Source organism: Bos indicus x Bos taurus, chromosome 29 (genome assembly GCF_003369695.1).
Source record: "Bos indicus x Bos taurus breed Angus x Brahman F1 hybrid chromosome 29, Bos_hybrid_MaternalHap_v2.0, whole genome shotgun sequence".
Classification (NCBI taxonomy): domain Eukaryota; kingdom Metazoa; phylum Chordata; class Mammalia; order Artiodactyla; family Bovidae; genus Bos; species Bos indicus x Bos taurus.
In genome coordinates this window covers 3,882,551-3,901,861 of record NC_040104.1, presented here as the reverse complement: position 1 = coordinate 3,901,861, position 19,311 = coordinate 3,882,551, and the positions used below count along the sequence as shown (strand labels likewise).

At 56.3% G+C, this 19,311-nt stretch overlaps 1 protein-coding gene across 8 annotated transcripts in view; it reads left to right on the top strand.

Annotated features, from left to right (window-relative positions):
• Nucleotides 1–19,311, top strand: part of ANO1 (anoctamin 1) — a 172,487-nt gene that overhangs the window by 73,909 nt on the left and 79,267 nt on the right. For all 8 annotated transcript variants that reach the window (XM_027531437.1, XM_027531435.1, XM_027531439.1 and 5 more), the window contains exons 2-3: nucleotides 2,380–2,552; nucleotides 8,536–8,868. In XM_027531437.1, the coding sequence (XP_027387238.1) occupies nucleotides 2,380–2,552; nucleotides 8,536–8,868 (506 nt within the window). The remainder of the gene's footprint in view (nucleotides 1–2,379; nucleotides 2,553–8,535; nucleotides 8,869–19,311) is intronic.

The window sequence follows — 19,311 nt, the reverse complement described above, 5'->3', positions numbered from 1 at the left end:
GGAAGTTACATAATCCTCTGTGTGTGTGTGATGAGTCTTCCCAATCTCAAAAACCTGAACTTTAAGGGGCAAGATCTCCCAGGTGTGGCAGAGACCGTGGAAAACTGTTTCTGATGGGCCTTTGGGCAGCCAGCACACTTCTCCAAACCAACTCTAGCTGTCCAAGGTGTAGTAGGCAAAGAGTCCTTTAGTGCCACTCAGCTCCTGTTGGCAAGGCCAGCCCAAGGATGGAGTAACCTTCTTGCTTTTCTCCAAGTTCAAGAAACTGACAGACTTGAGCCTGAATGGGGGAGGGGAGAAGGTCATGGCAATGACAAGATGACAGGAGTAGTGATCTTGACCATGGCCGCCACTGCCCAGCGCTGCTCCCCGCAGCCCAGGACTGAGCTCACACACACTAGACATTCACGGGAGAAGACGGAGGCTCCATGAGGTTTAAGGAGACTGGCCCAAGGTCACAGGGCTGGACAGTGCCAGAGCGGAAACAGAAGCCACCCCGTCTCCCCCACCCCGTCTCCCCCACCCCATCCTGTCCGATCCCAGAATCCATTCTTGAAGCCAAAACAGGCTGCTGCTACCAGGACCTTAGAAGGCAGCTTGCCATCATTTCTGTAGACCCTGAATGCTCCTCAGATCACATCAGATCAGTCGCTCAGTCGTGTCGGACTCTTTGTGACCCCATGAATCGCAGCACGCCAGGCCTCCCTGTCCAACACCAACTCCCGGAGTTCACTCAGACTCACATCCATCGAGTCAGTGATGCCATCCAGCCATCTCATCCTCTGTCGTCCCCTTCTCCTCCTGCCCCCAATCCCTCCCAGCATCAGAGTCTTTTCCAATGAGTCAACTCTTCACATGAGGTGGCCAAAGTACTGGAGTTTCAGCTTTAGCATCATTCCTTCCAAAGAAATCCCAGGGCTGATCTCCTTCAGAATGGACTGGTTGGATCTTCTTGCAGTCCAAGGGACTCTCAAGAGTCTTCTCCAACACCACAGTTCAAAAGCATCAATTCTTTGGCGCTCAGCCTTCTTCACAGTCCAACTCTCACATCCATACATGACCACAGGAAAAACCATAGCCTTGACTAGACGAACCTTTGTTGGCAAAATAATGTCTCTGCTTTTCCGGCCGTGCAACTATTGAGCATCAACTGTATGGAAAATGAAACCAGTGAAAGTGCTGGTCGCTCAGTGGTTCCGACTCTGACTCATGGACTGTGTCACAGCAGCAACTGCAGGAACCCACTGCAAGACCAAGCGGAGTAAAGAAAGTGCTGTCGTCGAGGTATAGACACGCTCTTGGGCCTGAGTGAGGGGCCGTCCAGGGTGGCTTTCTGGAGGAAGTGGCATTCGGAACATACCTAGAGGAACAAACGGGAAATGGAGAGGCAGGAAAAAAGGAGATACCATCCCCACTGGGCAGGGTTGCTAGTGTGAACCCCAAAGGCTAAAGCGGAGCATGGCTGCCTCTGGAGACCTTCATCCCCCTCCTGCAGGGACGGAGGATTAAAAATGACCCAGGAACACCTACCAGGGGCCGGGCCCCTGCTAGCCCAGGGAGGAGAGAGATCAAAGCCACCTTCCCCATCCCTCAGGGAGGTAGCAGAGATCACACAAGGAGTGCAGGCAGCTCTGCAGGGGCCCACCCCCTGTTCTTGGCCTCTGAAACCCCCAGCCCCCTCTGCAACAGGAGGCTCAGGCTGTGGGTTCTATGAGATGAACTGTGTTCCAGACTCTGCTCATGGTTGGGCACAAAAGTACTAAATATTCGGTAAGTGGGGGCTTCGGGGAGGAGCTGGACAGGGCGGGCACGCAGCAAGCAGGGGAGGCTCCCAGGAGGAGGTGAGAGCTGAGTGGCCACCAGGAGTCAGCCAGGGGTGGAGCGGGAAGAGGCAGGGAGAGCATTAGTGACTCCAACCTCAGAAGTGTCTCTCTCGGCTGCAAGGTGACCCGCAGCAGGACTTTTCTTGAAGGTGGGGGCTAGTGGACGTTCCCTCCCTGCTGTGACACCCTGGCCTCCGTCAAAAGCAGCTCGAGGGGCACTTTCCTCGGATAAAAATAAAACTTGGTGGGGCTCCGCAGGAATGGAATACTTTCTTCCTGTGTTTAAATTTCTACGGAAAATCTGACCCGCGTGGACGCCGCCCCGGCATAAGCGAGCGCACAGCGCTGGTATCTTTCTTGAAGGCGAAGGAAGCCGGGGGGGCGTTCAGGCCCGAGCGGGCACGGGACCCGCAGGGTGGGCGCTCCTGCACCGCGGCGCGCGGGGCCGGGGCCGGGCCGGGGCCGGGCCGGGGCCGGGCGACGCGGGCGGCGGGCGGAGCGGGAGGCCCGGCCCCCTGCGAGCCAGCGCGCCCGAACGCCGCCTGTCCGCTTGCAGAGGCCGCCGGGGCCGTGGATGGGGAGGGCGCGCCGCCCGGCGGTCCCGGCGCACAGGCGGCCGCGATGAGGGTCAACGAGAAGTACTCGACGCTCCCGGCCGAGGACCGCAGCGTCCACATCATCAACATCTGCGCCATCGAGGACATCGGCTACCTGCCGTCCGAGGGCACGGTGAGTGCGGGCGGCCGCCAGCCGCGATCGCCAGGGAGGGCCGCGCACCTGCGCCGCGCCCGGGGAGGGCGGGACGGGAGGCGCTGGGTCCGCCGGGCTCTAGGCGCTTGGGGGGCGCCCAGCGGCGCACGTGGGCCCCGCCGCAGGCACGCGCCCACCCACCTCGGCCCCGAGACCCCGCCCGCAGCCGCTTCGCCCCCAGCTCGAGCGCGAGCCCGCGGCTAGGGCCCCGGGTGGGACGCTGCCTTCCCGTTGGTGCCGATTTGGGGCAACGGGTGGGGGTGGGGAAGCCGCCTCGCCCGGGGAGGGTGGCAGCCTCCAGGCCCCACCGCGCCGTCAGCCTCGGGCCACAGCCGCGCGCCTCCGTGCGGGATGCCCGGCCTGGGAGCTCCCCACACCCCGGGCAGCAGGCGCCGGGCCGGTCGGTCTTTCCGCGCTCGCCCGGGTCCCCAGCCCCGCGTTTGCGCCTGGCCTGGATGGTAGCCAGGCCGTGTGGGCCAGCACCTACCCGACCAGGTGACCACGAGACCCTAGCGGGGTCTCCTCTGATCCCAGGTCAGAATTCGCCCTTGAGGGTTTTGGCTTAAAGTTGGAACAAAGTTTGCCAGAAGAGGAAAGGGCTGAGACCAGTGCCTCAGCCAGGGAGCCCCGCTGACTCTGCTGGCTCTGGGGCCAGAAAATAGACTCCCCTGTCTCCCCCCTTCCGCCAAGCACCGCCCGGGCCCCTCCCCGGGAGATGCGGAAGCCCCAGCTGCCCTGTTCTGCTCTAACCAAGTCCAGGGTTATTCCTGCCTGCCTCTCTAGCCTCTGCTGGAGTCGGTGGGGGCATCCAGGGAGGTGCCGGTGGCGTATGTTCCAGGAAAGGCAGAGACCCCCAGCCTCAGATCACAACCGGGCTCCCACGGGCTTTGGGGTGTCTTTTATAGCTGGGCCTGCTCCAAAATGCTGGGAGTGTTAGGGACCGCTGTTGGTGGTGGCCTTGGAAGCTTAGCGGTCATCGCTTCAGCCCACACTGTGTGTGTCTGCTGTGTGCCGGGCCCTGTGGGATCCTGGGCACCCCCAGAGGGGACGAGCAGGGGACCCCGCCCAGCTGGGGCTCAAGGAGCAGTAGTGGAGGTTACCCAGGACAGCGACAGGGGATGCTTCCAGGGCGATGGGCCAGTCGCCGTGTGTTAAGTCATTTCACTCCCTCGGTAGCCATGGAGGGTAGGTGTTGTTCCGGCAGATGAAAAAGCAGGGGCCAGAGGGGGGCAGATGACTGTCTTGTGTCACCAACCAGCTGGGAGGTGAGCTCGGAAGAGCCAAGACACAGAGGCGGGTTTCCAGGGACAGCCTGCTGGAGGGATGAACATTCTGGAGGAGAGGGGGCCGGTTATATCCATAATTGGGTGGGGTGGGGCCTTCAGTACAAGGAAATGGCGTATATGAAGACTCACAGGTGGGAAGGAGGGGTGCACGGGTTAGGAGGCATGAGATAGGGGTGGCAGCCAAGATAATGAAGAGAAACAGACATTCCAGAGGTTGACCAGATTCAACTTGAGAGAGACAGGTTGTGAAATGAAAAATGGAGCTCTTAACAGATGGCCCCTGGGCTCTGGAGCTTTACTTCAGGGACCCATGGCCCACCCCCATCTAGAACTCCCCTCTCTACTCCCCCCAAACCACAAAGTCTGCAGAGAGGCCACTCGGCCCTTCCTTCAAGGTCTCCACCATCCAGAAACAAGTAGATAAGCCCAGAGGAGACTGGTGAGTCTTCCTTTGCGCACAGCTCTTACTGTGGGGAGGTTCCAGGTATGATGGGCTTGCAGGCCTGTGAATCAGGGGCACATGGCCACAGGAAGGCGGGCTGAGCAGTGTCCCACCGGAGAGAGATGGCCTCAGGGAGGCTGGACACAGCGGCTCCAGGAGCCGGGGGCCTGTCTGTGCTGCTGGGCAGGCGCTGTGCCAGGGAGAGCCTCGCAGGGCATCCCCAAGACTGCTCATGCCAATGATTGTTGTTCATTCACTACCCTGAGTCACCCAGCAAAGGCGGCTCCTTGCAGATGAAGCCCAGAGGGTGTGGACTGCTTTCAGAAAGTCCCCATCCGGTTCCCAGACTTGCATCCCATCCTGGGGGTGTCAACGTCATTTACATAGGCCATCAGAATAAACCCTGCCCCAGCCTCCTTGTCTGTGCCTCTCCTCATTCTCATTCCCAAGTTCAAGGGTAAAGGTCATTTCCTTGTTCCTGTAGAAAGAGGTGTAAGAGATAACTCAAAAGTTAGAGCCCAGATTGGTGGGTGCAACTCATTTCATGAAGTTTTCTTTGTGTTAATCTTTGAGTGTTTCTACTTTCTTCCTTCACACTATGGACTGTCAGTGGCCTTGAATCTGTGTCCCAACAAGCCCAGACACCCCGGAGACAGGCTGGCATCTGCCTGCCTGGGAGATAAGAGCGCGTCCTCTTTATCTGCTGTTGGAGACGATCTGTTTATGGATCACGGAATTAGCCCATAAGTTAATATGCAATGCGAGTGATTTAATTTAAATTTTTTTGGAGTAAAAGTGTTTCAGAGTGATGTCCAGATTGGAGTTGAAATTCAGAGAGTCCCAAGATGGAAAGAAATTTTTCAGGTCACTGATTTCATTTTCCCCATTTTTGGAAAAAGTGACTGTAGCAGGTTCTCTTAGAATGATCCTTGAGACATGCCCTGACTTGGTCTATCACACACGAATGAGTGAATTCAGTTCCTGGAGCTCCAACTCCAGGTAAGAAGCCAAATTAAAGAATGCACTGGGTTCTGGGTATAGAGAACAGGCTGTGGTTGTCAAGGGGGAGGGGAAGGATGGAGTGGGAGACTGGGGTTAGCAGATGCAGGTTTATAACAGCAAGGTCCTACTGTACAGCACAGGGAACAATGTCCATATCCTGTGACAAATCCTAAAGGAAAATAATATTTTGCGAAAAGACTGTATATATGTATAACTGAATCACTTTGCTGTACAGCAAAAATTAACACAGCCTTGTAGATCTGTACTCATTCCCAAGCTATACTGCAATAAAAAAATAAATATAAAGAAAGAATACATGGGCCCCCAGTGCAGCAACCAAGGTGTGGACTCAAGACTCCACTCTCCTCCTCTGTCCTTTCCTAAGAGTTTGGAGAGGCGGGTAGAGGAAGCTGGAGAGGCAGGTAGACTGCCCTCTCCCTGTTCATGGTGCTTGGGCCAGGACATACCTAATGTGAAGGGGAGCTTTGGCCCCTGCCCTCTTCTCCAGTCACCTCAAGGAGCCATCTTTCTACCTTCCTTGGACTTCCCTGGTGACTCGGAGGGTAAAGAATCTGCCTGCAATGCAGGAGACCCAGGTTCGATCCCTGGATCAGGAAGATCCCCTGGAGAAGGGAATGGCCTCCCACTCCAGTATTCTTGCCTGGAGAGTCCCCATGGACAGAGGGGCCTGGCCAGCTACAGTCCAGGGGTCCCAAAGAGTTAGACATGACTGAGCAACTAACACTTTCACTTTTCTTTCTGGAGCAGCTCAGGGGTTCATCTTCAAAATCCATTCAGTTCTCCCATCACACTCGGTCCTCACAAGCATCCCATGACCTCAGTCGAGGAGATGTTTTTGTCCCCATTTTGCAGATGGAAAAATTGAGTCTTAGAGCTCAGGAGTGGGGGTGTAGTGTCTAAACTCTGGTCTGGCTGGGTCCCAGCTTCCATATGCTTGATCTGGTGGCCCCTACCAGAGGCAATGTGCAAAACCCACGCCTGTGTCATTCATTCACACACACATACATTCATTCCAGAACCGAGCGCTTAATGCCGAGCATTTAAAAAGACAGGGAGGAGGGGATGAGGCACCCTGACTCCTGTGGGGGGAGGTGGGGGAGGAGACTGGGGAGGATGGCGCAGGCAGGAGACCAGGATGAGCAATCCCACCCTCGGGCACCGCACACGGCCCCTGGGTCAGCTCAGGAGATCTGAGTTGCCCGTTTGGAAAATAAGGAGGAACCCCCTGTAGAGACGCTGGGAGTCTGGTGTGCCCAGGATGCTGGCAGCAGGCCGTGTGCCCTTCAGCCCTGCCTGCCTGGAGCCTGCGTGTCCACCTGGCTCTGACCGCCTCCCACGCGCTCACCCTGCCCGCCGGCAGCAGCTTCATTCCAGAGCACTGGCCAGTGTCTTCAACCTGCCCTGGGCGGCCTTCTGGCTTTTCTGCCCACCCCCCTTGCAAGGAGAAGGAACCCCTTCTCTGCCAGCTCTCCGTGACAGTGCGTTTCTCTGCCCCTCTTGGGATATCCAGGGGAATGAGCGCCTGCTGTCGGCACCGGGATGGAGGGCTGGGAGATGGGACGGCCTCTGGGTGCCTGTCCCAGGAGTTAGAGGGAGGGTCCACCCAGACCCGGAGCTTTTTAACTCAGCGAGTCCTCCCAGCTGCTGGTGAGGGCAGCTTCTGTTATCCACCCATTTTACAGAGCTGGAAACCGAAGCACAGAGCAGGTAGAGTGTCCCCCAGGGCTCATAGCTGGAGAGGGACCAAGCCTGGATGTACCTGAGGGCTCTCGTTGCCCCAAACCCCCCTCCACCCTGACCTTACCCTTCGCTGTGGTTCTGGGAGCAGGGGGCTGGGCACCGTGGCTCAGCTGGGCGGCTGCACTGACACTCACAGTGTCCAGTGGAGCAGCCCATGAGGGGTCAGCAAGGGCAGTAAGGGCTGACCGCTTCACTCGCCAGAGCCCCACCTTCCTCCAGATCCAGTAACTCTGATTATAGTGGCCCTCGAGCAGGGACTGCATGAGAGGGTGGAGCTGTACTGGGAAGTCCCTGGTGCTTTTGGGTGGGGGTCCCTGGGTGCAGCCAGGACTCCAGGCTGGACTCAGCCCGCCTGCACTGTCGCTTCAGGTGCCCCTCACCAGGCCTCAGTTTCCCCGACAGGTGGAGGTGAACAACTTTTTCCCGCCTGTCCACCATGACCCACCAAAGATGCTGGGGTGATCCATGGTCTCTGTCCTCGGCTGGGGGAGGGGAAATGGACCTCCTTCCGCCCCCCAGCCCTCCAGCCCTCCTGGCACGGGCCGTGGACCCGGCTTCTTAGCCCCAGCCCAGCTCCCAGGACTCTGAATGGTGCAAAATAAGGCCTCTTCCTGGAGTGATTTTATTTTCTCTTATTCCCGAGACCAGCTTGCTGGGGAACCTAAGACCCTCAACAACCATCTGACTCCCGCGGGAGTTTGAGAGCCGGGTGTGATTTCCACGGAAGCCATGCACTATGGTGCCCGTGGGGGTGCCTGGACTTTGAGCCCTGCCCCCAGGCTCCATCTCCTTGGCCCCCTGGACAGGCAGAGGGGGAAACTGAGGCAGGACTGCGTGTGCAGCTCCCCCCAGCCCTGATGCCACCTCTACCACCTCTGCCCTCGCTCTGGCCCCTGAGACCACCCGCTGAACCCAAATTCTCGACTCAGGGTCTGGGAGTCGATCTGGGAGAACCCCATCTAACACAGCAGGTGCCTGGCCCCTGACTGCATGGCTCATTAGTGGCAGAGCCAGGCTGAGTGAGGGCTGTAACGGGCCGGCGGTCACCTCGACACGCCGTCACCAGGTTCACTGGCCAGCAGAGTCGCAACAAGCAGATGCGGTCTGCTCCACTCCGCCCGGGACCCTATGTGAGAGGAGCACCCCCGAGAGGTTGGCCCTGCAGACTCCACACCCTGTTCGAGCCACTGGTCCTCCCCAGGCAGCCCACACCCCTTCTCCACAGAGCCGGGATGCCCTTGCGTGAGAGCATCCAAGGTTGGCATCTGCACATGCTGTGAGCAGGGACGGCTCCTCCTGAATGCCAGGCCCTGGAAGGCAGGGACTTCTGCAGTGTGCTCAGGCGTCTGGGCCCCTGCCATCAGAGGGCGGCAGTGAGAGGGTGGGCGGGGTGGCCGGTGGCTGGGCCGGGCGCTGCCCTCCGCAGGCCCATCCCGAGCCCCTGATGGCAACGGCTGTCTCCTCCCCACAGCTGCTGAACTCCTTGTCCGTGGACCCGGACGCCGAGTGCAAGTACGGCCTGTACTTCCGCGACGGCAAGCGCAAGGTGGACTATGTCCTGGTGTACCATCACAAGAGGGCCTCGGGCGGCAGGACGCTGGCCAGGAGGGCCCAGCACGGCGACGCGGGCCCAGCCGCCCGCAGCGCCCGGCAGGACCAGCCCCTGCCCGGGAAGGCGGGCCCCCTGGGCGCGGGCGAGCCCGAGCCGCCGCTGGACTACCACGAAGATGACAAGCGCTTCCGCCGGGAGGAGTACGAGGGCAACCTGGTGGAGGCCGGCCTGGAGCTGGAGCGGGACGAGGACGTAAGTGTCCCCGCTCCTGGACGGGCGGGGGCGGGCGGGACGGCGGCCGCCTTCAGCTGCTCACAGCAGAGGGCAGTGCTGACACCCTCCTGGTTGAGCGGAGAGAGCCCAGACCCGCACACGCCCCCACTGCTGCCGCAGAGGAGGGGCTGGGCTTCTCCGCCCTGACCGGTGGGGTCATTTCCTGCTCGGGTCAGGTCCTCCCCTGGGACGCTGGGCAGAGGACGAAGCTCCCCCAGGAGCCTCCCTGGAGCTCGACTTCAGCTTCTCAGGGCCTCGGTTTCTCAACTTGTCAAGTGAGGAGGTTGGCCAGGCTGATCCCCCGGGGACCCTGGTGCGCTGAACTCAGTGACCATCACACTGGTTTCCGGAGCTCCCCTCCTTGGCAAAGCCAGAGAGTCTTTCTCAGGGGATGTTTCCCGGGCAAAGCAGAAGGTCAGCTCACCTGGCCTGCAGAAAGCGCGCAGTGTGCAGCGACGGCCTTGGTGAGCCTGGGGACCATCCGTCGGCCCCTCAGCTTCTCGGCGGACTTGCTGGCGCTCCGCGCGGTCTGCTTACCTCTCTGTGCATGAGTGGGTGGGGGCCCTCCTTCCGTGAACACTGGGGGGTCAGGCCCCAGCCCGAGGAACTGTCACTGTGCAAGTTAACCAAGAAGCAGACCAAGTCTCTACAGCATGTTCAGAGCAGAGAACGTAGTCAGCAGGCTGACTTAGGGAGCCGTGAGTCCATGGAGAATGTTCCAAATAGAAGGTGGTGTTAGTTTGCTATTTTATTGTGACCGTAACCTACCAGGCTCTTCTGTCCGTGGGATTTTCCAGGCAAGAATACTGGAGTGGGTTGCCATTTCCTTCTCCAGGGGATCTTCCCGACCCAGTGATCGAACCTCCCGCATTGTGGGCAGACACTTTACTGTCTGAGCCACCAGGGAAGCCCCTCTTTCACTTTCACTTTCACCACCCAATCCTTAAACGGTGAACGCTTTGGGTCTGGTGACGAGAAGGTTTTCGCGGTACTCAGACTAGAAAGCTAGTGACCGGGGAGCAGGTATGAACACTCTCATCTTTGATGCTACTTTCGAATGAAAGCAACCAAGCATGCTTAACGGCCCTCGTTCCACCTTGACCCCGAGGTCGAGGCCTCTTGTGCTCAGCAGGGACCACCCCTCTGGTGGGGCTTTGGTTACCTGGAAGGTCTCGGTGAGTTCAGCTGTAGGGTTGGTGCCTACTGGAGCCGTGAGGATGTGAGGGACCTAAAACATTCTGATGGTCAGGATGCAAAGGATGGATTCTGACCAGGTGGCCGAGAGCCTGTCTCTCTGATTCTGAAGGCAGCAGCCGCAGACAGGCATACGCTGGTCCTTCGGCGTTTTCTGTCGCACTTTGGCTTAGACCTGAGCTGGGGCCGCTCAGGAGAGGGGACAGTCATTCACTCTGGCTTTTCCCAGTCCCACCCAGCCAGCCCCGGGACCTTTTGCTGGAACAATGCGGCTACTATAGAGGCTTGATTTCAGCGTGTCCTTTATAACTGGAGGAACCAGTGGCCTCCGTCAGAGGCAGGAGAGGCCAGAGGGAGGCTGGTGGTGGAGCCTGTCCCTGGAACTGTGATCCTGGGCGCGGTGTGATGGGTGCCTTGTCTGGGGATTCATTGTCTGTCTCTGCCACTCTTTCCTGACTACCACTTTAAAATCTCAAGTTTGAAAGGACCACCTACCCCAGGGTCCAATAATTCACACCCTCCTTGCCAGATACCAGATCTTCTGCCTGTCCTTCTCAAGGCATAGAGCTTCAGACTATTGTACCGTTGCACTCATTTCACATACTAGCAAGGTAAGCTCAAAATCCTTCAAGCTGGGCTTCAGTGGTATATGAACTGAGAACTTCCAGATGTACAAGCTGGATTTAGAAAAGGCAGAGGAACCAGAAATCAAATGGCAACATCTCTTGGATCATAGAGAAAGCAAGGAAATCCTAGAAAAACATCTACTTCTGCTTCATTGACCAGCTAAAGCCTTTGACTGTGTGGATCACAACAAACTGTGGAAAATTCTTAAAGAGATAGGAACACTTTACCTGTCTCCTGAGAAATATGCATGCAGGTCAAGAAGCAACAGTCAGAACTGGATATGAAACAACAGACTGGTTCAAAATGAAAAAAGGAGTTCGTCAAGGCTGCATATTGTCACCCTGCTTATTTAACTTATATGCAGAGTATGTCATGCCAAATGCCAGGCTAGATGAATCCCAAGCTGAAATCAAGATTTCCAGGAGAAATACCAATAACCTCAGATAGGCAGATGATACCTCTCTAATGGCAAAAAGTGAAGAGGAACTAAAGAGCCTCTTGATGAGGGTGAAAGAGGATAGTGAGAAAGCTAGCTTAAAACTCAGCAATCAGAAAACTAAGATCATAGCATCTCGTCCCATCATTTCATGGCAAATAAATGGTAGATGGGGAAAAAGTGGAAACAGTGACAGATTTTATTTCCAAAATCGCTGTGGATGGTGACTGCAGCCATGAAATTAAAAGACGCTTGCTCCTTGGAAGGAAAGCTATGACAAACCCAGACAGCGCATTAAAAAGCAGAGACGTCACTTTGCCAACAAAGGTCTGTACAGTCAAAGCTATGGTTTTTCCAGTAATCATGAGCAGATGTGAGAGATGAGCCACAAAGAAGGCTGAGCACCAAAGAATTGATGCTTTCAGATTGTGGTACTGGAGAAGACTCTTAAGAGTCCCTTGGACAGTAAGGAGATCAAACCAGTCATTCCTAAAGGCAGTCAACCCCGAATACTCATTGGAAGGACTGATGCTGAAGCTGAAGCTCCAGGACTTTGGTCTCCTGATGCGAAGAGCCAACTTATTGGAAAAGACCCTGATGCTGGGAAAGACTGAGGACAGGAGGAGAAGGGGACGACAGAGGATGAGATGGTTGGATGGCATCACCAACTCAATGGACATGAGTTTGAGCAAGATCCAGGAGATGGTGATGGACAGGGAAGCCTGGCGTGCTGCAGTCCACGGGGTCACAAAGAATCAGACAAAATTTGATGGCTGAACAGCAACGACAACAAAGCTTCACCATTTGTCAGAGATACAAGAGTATTTACACGACTGTGCGCGTGTTCAGTTGCTCGCTCATGTCCAGCTCTTTGCCGCCCTGTTGACTGTAGCCCCCAGGTTCCTCTATCCGTGGAATTTTTCAGGCAAGGATACTGAAATGGGTTGCCATTTCCTCCTCCAGGTGGTCTTGCCGACCCAGGGATTGAACTCAGGTCTCCTTCATCTCTTACGTTGGCTGGCAGGTCCTTCTCTGCTGAGCCACCTGGGAAACAAGCCATTACATCACTGGCTTATCCTAAAGTGCTTAACTTAGAGCCTGGCACTCGGGCAGTTCTCACTGGCGATGTGAGTAGTCAGCCATATATCACTACTGCTCATGTGAAAATGGAATGGCCGTGCTCACAAAGAAGAAAGAAGAGCCTTTCCAAGTCCAATCGAATCCTTTGCCACACGTATCTTTTTAAAACCTTGTTGACTTTGAAATAAACAGCAAACGTACAGACATTGGTTATGGCCACCAGAAAAGAGCGAGTTGTACCAATAAGTGGCAAGGATTCTTCCCCCAATTCCAACATGTGTGCGTTGTTTCCCCAGCACCACCCAGCACTTCTCTGACACCAGCTGGGGGTCCTGCAACGTAATTCAGTGTGGACACTGCCTATCTGGGGGTAGTGCCAGACCCCACAGGTTAAAGGCTCAGCCCTACAAGACCCTCCCCCGACTCCAGCCATCATTTGCCAGCACAGATGGTCACCTGTGCTCTGACCCATTGGCTACCCTTCAGAGGTTCTAACGACTTTGGGTTCTATTTTTTGTAGAGTGGCTCACAGAACTCAGAGAAACATGTTGCCTACTAGATCACAGCTTTATTGTAAAAGGTAATAAACTCAGGAACAGCAGATGGAAGGGGGTGCACAGGACAGTGTGTGGGGGGGAGAGGCATGGAACTTCACGCTCTCCGAGCCCCGCTTTCCCCAAATCTGCGTGTGTTCACCAAACCAGAAGCTGTGCAGACCCCATTTTGGGGGGTTTTATGGAGGATTCATCACGCAAGTACAATTGATCAAATCACTGGCTGTTGGTGATTGCTTCAACCGGAAGCCCTTCTCGCTTTCCCAGACATGGCGGCAGAGAGGGACTGGAGGTTCCAGTCCTCTAACCACGTGGTCGGTTCCCCTGGCAAGCAGTCCCCCCACCCCGCCTTTGGAAAGTCACCTCATTCGCCTAACAAGAGACACCTTGACTGGTCTCCCCACTTAGGAAATTTCCAGAGTTTTAGGAGCTCTGTGCCAGGACCAGGGGACAAAGACCAAAAATGTATTTCTTATTATTAATACAAATCACAAGGTCACGGTGACTCCAAGTCTCAGTGATAATTTGGTTCTATAGCCTTAAAAGGGTTTCAGCAGTTGATTGGACCTTTTAAAAAAAAAAAAAAACAACTCTGGGCCACACCTCGCGGCATGCGGGATCTTAGTTCCCCAACCAGGGATTGAACCCACACTCCCTGCATTGGAAGGCAGAGTGTTAGCCCCTGGACCCCCGGGGAAGTCCCTGATTGGGCCCTTTTTGATGAAAATGTTCCCGTGGTATAAACTCAACCGTTCAAGATTTCAAAGCAGCTGGAACTGAGCGTGAACCATCTTCCTGTGGCGTCTTCAGATCATAACCGACTTTTCCACGGCCCCTGCAACCCCGAGTTTCCCCCTGAGATGAGTCAGGCCCCAGGCAGCCTGTTGCCTTCACCTGCTGAGACCAGAGTCTATTCAGGGGCCGCCGGGAGGAGGCGGCGTGCGGGGTGTGCGCGGGTCCTCGCCAGCGCGATTAGCGGAGAGACGCCCGGGATGACTCATTCCCGGGTGTGCTCTGATTACAAGAAGTGAGAGGGTTTGGGGAACGAGATAGCCTCGGAGAGAGCCCGGCCACGCATCCTTGCCCACTGTGAAACAAAACTGGGGCTTATGCGCGCTTCCCGGGGGAGAAAGAAATCCATGGACTCCATCAGATACTCCAACAATGACCCCCAAACGATGAAGAGTCTTAAAGTGGGATTTCTCAGCCTTGGCATTGCTGGCATTTGATATCCTGAAGCATTCCTAAATACAACCGAAATGTCAACAATGTCCCCCAGGCCCCAACATGGAGGGCCAGCTGGACAGGCTGGACCAGCGGCAGGGATGAATGAAATGAAAGCCACTCAGTCGTGTCCGACTCTTTGCAGCCCCATGGACTATACAGTCCATGGAGTTCTCCAGGCCAGAATAGTGGAGAGAGTAGCCTCTCCCTTCTCCAGGGGATCTTCCCAATGCAGGGATCAAACCCGGTCTCCTGCACTGCAGGCGGATTCTTTACCAGCTGAGCCACAGGGGAAGCCCAAGGGAAGCCCAGGAGCAGGGATGGGGGGATGCAGAAGGACAGTGATGCAAGAGGAGTAGGGGCAGATGAGCAAGAACCCCCCACCCCGAGGTGTCTGCTGGCCCGGTCGTCTGCAGTTGTGACCGGGCAGGGTGTGCAGGTCACAGGGGGGCAGAGGTGTGTGACCCCCTTTGCTCCCCCAGGGTTGGTGGGTGTGTGAGGCTGAGCCACTCTGGGGCAACATGGCTTCGAGCCCCATACAGATGGGGCCCCTTTGTGCGGCCTGAGCCTTTCTCCCGAGTCAGGAGGTTTATTGTTGAGAAGACATCCCGTCATGATGGGGGAAGACTGGCCTGGCTGAGGGCACAGTGAGGGGCTGGATCTTAGAGACACAGAACATTGAGTGTCCCTGGTGGGGCTTCTGATACCCACGACCACAGACTGCGGGGAGCTTCAAACAATACTAATTGATTCTCTCCCAGTTCTGGGGGCCAGAAGTCTAAAGGCAAGGTGTCAGCAGGACCAGGCCCCCCCGCCTGCCAGGCTCTGGGGGAGCGTCGCTCCCAGCTCTTCCAGTTTCTGGGGCTCCAGGTGTTCCTGGGTTTGTGGTCATGTCTCCCCAGCCTCAGCCTCCTCACACGGCCTCCTCCTCTCTGTGTTTCTCCTCTTCTTATAAAGACACCCATCATTCTGCATAAGGCCCACCTAATCCACTGTAACCTTATCTAACTTGATTTCATCTGCAAAAACCCCATTTCCAAATAAAGCCCCCCTCGCAAATATGGGGAGTTGGGATGTGGGTGTCTCTTTTGGCGGGCACCATTCACCCTGCCTCAAAGCTGAGCCTTTGCACATGAGCGGTTATCCCAGGAGTGGGGGAAGCTCATGCAGGACCCCTCGAGCCGCAGCCATGGGTGGGGAGGCACAGCTCATGGTTGGAGGGCTGAGCAGGGCAGGTGGTCTGGCGGGGACCAAGCCTTGGCTTGGATGCCTCGGTGCAGAGTCCCGGGGTGTGCACGGAACCCCCTGAGGTCGTCAGGATGCAGGCTCTGACTCAGCAGGTCTAGGTGGGCCCCACACTGCACTTCTCATCCTGGTCCATGCTTGGAGGCGTGAGGAGTGTGCAGACCTGTTTCCCCAGGAGCCGTCAGAAACTTCCCCAAGGAAGGACCCCCCCCCTCCACTGTCCACGCAAGTCCCCGGTCCCCTGTCCAGTGCCCCGGGGGTACCCCAGACAGAGACCCGCACGCACACACTGGGTGCCCCGGGCCAGGAACCCAGTGGAGGGGGGAGTGGTGGGTCTAGAAGGAACACGCTCATAACTTCGTGTATAAGACGAATGGAGGCTGAGCCTGGCCGACTGGCTGTGATCACAGGTGACCCACTTGCCACCCACCCTCCCCCAGGCACCGTGGGCCCAGAGGAACTCAGCTTAAAAATTATTTCCCCAGCCACCCACAAGAGGGGCTCTGGTTGTCAAATCAGGATCTGATGCCTTGATCCAGAAGATGGCCCCTGAAGTCAATTTCACACATGAGGGTACAGGAGGGGCGTCATTTCAGAGACCCCTGGGGCAGCAGACAGGATGGAAATGGTGGGGAAAGGTCCCGGAGGCAGGCGACCCAGGCCTTCCTTCTGCAGGAGCGTCTCTTCCGCCCACCCCCACTCCTCTGTCCCTCCGGTGGCGTTGGGGTCAGCAGCCAGGGTTCCCAGGAAACGGACAAGAGCAGCTTGTGGGCCAGCATGTTTCCTTGTAACTGAAACCCATCAGCATTTTTCAAGTCCAACCTCAAAGCCAGGGCATTATTTATGTCCAGTGGTCACTGCCGAGAAGGCCACACAGTAAAATCCCGACTGAGTACTGGGGGTGACCGAGGCCCGCACTGCCCTGATGTTGAACTTGACTCCGGCTTTGGCAGAATTGTTAAGGCCGCAGACACGTGACCCCTACGGGGTCGGTTTGCTTTCAAGCTGCCGTTCAGGGCTCGCCGCCGCACCCCCGGGCTGGCGGGCTGGCGTTTCTCCTCGTTCCTCTCCGGAGCTGGTGTGGGCCGCGGCGGCATCTGTTTCCCGTCTTTGTGGATGTTGTTTTTTGAAGAGCAAGCAAGGAGCTGCCTGCAGGAGGATGGGAGCCATCTCCACACCAGACTCCAGGATGCACGGTCAGGCCACGGTGAGGGTACCTGAGCTCCCAGGGAGGCTCAGACCCCGCCCAGACCCTCTGAGCCCACGCGTGCAGGTCCAGACCCAGCCCAGCCACTTCCTGGGGGCTGAGCAGCCTCAGGCAAGTGGCTTCCCCACTGGGGACCTCAGTTTTTCCATCTGTAGAATGGAGGTGATGGCACATCCGTCCTCCTGGGGAGGTGGGCAGAGTTGCCGTGGACACGGGACAGGGGAGAAGGGCGTGTTTCTTGCAGTTTCCAGCTGAGGCCTTGTGGGCATGAACTTGTGTCCAAGACAGTTGGCTAAACGCGGTGATGAGCGTGGAGTGGGGCTGGGGGTCTCTCCTCATGGCCTGGACATTGGGGTGGGGGTTCTCCACTTTGAAGCACCTGAAGTCTAATTTCAACAACTCCGTATGTAAGGACAGTGGAGCAACAGATGTTCTCGGGGACTTGTCAGCCTGGACGCAAAGCTTCATCCCCACCCCACCCTGTGTGGGCACACCCTGACCCGCCTTGTGGTCGCAGGGGTCAGATCCCTTTACAGAGGGAACGAACTGAGGCTCTGAGAAGTGGGGCAAGGAGATCGAGGCCGCTGGGCCCGACAGGGGCAGAGCCAGCACTTTAACCTGGGTGCTGTGTCCTCATGTCAACTCTTCGCCCTGAACCACAAGAACGGGACTATAGAGAGGGCTGAGCACCAAAGAACTGATGCTTTTGAACTGTGGTGCTGGAGAAGACTCTTGAGAGTCCCTTGGACTGCAAGGACATCAAACCAGTCAATCCTCTAGGAAATCAACCCTGAATATTCATTGGAAGGACTGATGCTGAAGCTGAAACTCCAATACTTTGGCCACTGACGCTAAGAACTGACTCATTGGAAAAGAACCTGATGCTGGGAAAGATTGAAGGCAGGAGGAGAAGGGGACAGCAGAGAATGAGATGGTTGGATGGCATCACTGACTTGAGCAAACTCTGGGAAATGGTGAAGGACAGGGAAGCCTGGTGTGCTGCAGTCCATGGGGTCTCAGTCAGACGTGACTTAGTGACTGAACAACAAAATGTGGTCTTCAGCCCCATCTCACTCCTACCTCTAGGCTAAGTGCCTATACCATGAGCCTCTCCTACAGTGAGGTGTCAGGGGCCATTGTCTAGTCCTGAAACTGCTCATATCTCTATTCATAATTCCACCATTACACATTCATTTCTTTGGCTGTAAAGTTTTTATGTCTCTTGAGTCTTAAGTGCTGAGGCTTTTATATGCCCTACCTGGCTTCCTTTAGGTCTCTCTTGGTTTTGTGGAAGCATACTTGTTATAAAGTGAATTCTGGATGTTTTAAGAGTCTTGTCTTTAAAGTTCCCCAAGGACAGCTCTGCCCGGGCTCCAGGTCGTCAGGCAGAAGTCTGTGCCCCTCTGGCTGTGGTTCTGATGTTCTCCCACGTCTCTAGGCCTCCTGTGTGCCAGAGTCAGCTCTTTCTGGCTCATCGGGAATTCTGCCAGCTGGGTTTTAACCCTTTGGTGCATGAATCAGGCCACGGCGGGAGTGTTTACACTGTGGTAACTGGCAAATGATGCAGCTATAGATCAGGGTCGGCTTTTCTTCCTGGAGAGCAGGGGGGTGGGCAGGGGGCTGCCTACGTTATCAGCACGCCCCTGCTCTGTGCCCACGCGTCTCCCTTTCCTGAAGAGGTCAAGGGTCTTCAAACCTGTCTGTTGTATTTTCACTTCTCGTTATGACACTTTTTTTTATTTCTGCAAGTTCTGTTTGGTTCTTTTCCAAGTTGGCTGTGTCATTTTCTTTAATAGTTTCCTGTCCTTTGCAGGACCTTTCTATCTTGAGGTTTATTTCTCTAAACGAGGTGAGCTTAGCTGATTTATTGGATTTATTATCCATCTAATCCTCTCAGAATCCCAAAGCTGAGGGGGTCACTTTTGCTGGTTCTCCTCCAGCTGTCTTGCATCCTGGTGGGCCTGGCACTTTTCCCCACTGGCCACCACCCTTATGTAACCCATGGGGCAGTTCCCAAGCCCAGGAAGAAGGTGCCCTTATCCAGAAAGCCTTGGCACTTGCGTTCTCCACTCATCTGAGGACGTTATGGATAGGACCACCCTGAACCAAGGTCATGGGCTGACATGGCTGGACCCACTGGGGTCCTCACCTGCTCCTTCTCCTGCTCGACACCAACACCATCTTCCTTGCAATTCCTGGGGCTGGAGGAGGGAGGCCCTTTCTGGGTCAACTGAAAGTGTCGTCTCCTGGGAGTCCAGCTCCATGGGGAGGGAGGAGTCTTCTGTTAGACTCCCCATCTTGGGCAGTTACTCTCTGGGTCTTCTTTTTTTTTTTTAATTGTTTTCCATGAGAGTGTGAATCTGAGTAACCTACCCACCCATCATCAGAGCAGGACTGTGAATGAATACGTGTCTTTTATTCCTTCAACAAGCCAGGCCTCGGGAGCCAGACCCTATGATGAGGGCTGAGGGGTAAATCCGCCGCAGCCAGGCCTGCAGCCCCAGCTGCCTCAGAGACCGCGTTCTGGGTCCTGGCTCACTGGAGACAGGCGAGGGTACCATGTCCAGGATGTGTAGAAGGCATGCTTGTGCCAGCACACCATGTGACCGAGCCCGAGTGACCACAACAGCTCCTCCTGAGCAGTGCAGACGTGGTCAGCAGGAACCACAGTGCAGAAATGCCTCCCTGCAGACCCTTGCCCAGGGACTGAGCACTCTCCTGTCGCCTCCGGGAGCCGTCCAGGTGGAGGGCGGGCGTGAGCAAGTCAGGGTCAGCCCCCAGTGGCGGGCAAGCCTGCCCCCTCGTCCATAAGTATTAAAGTGAAGCCAGGGATGCTGCCAGAGGTCGGGGAAGGA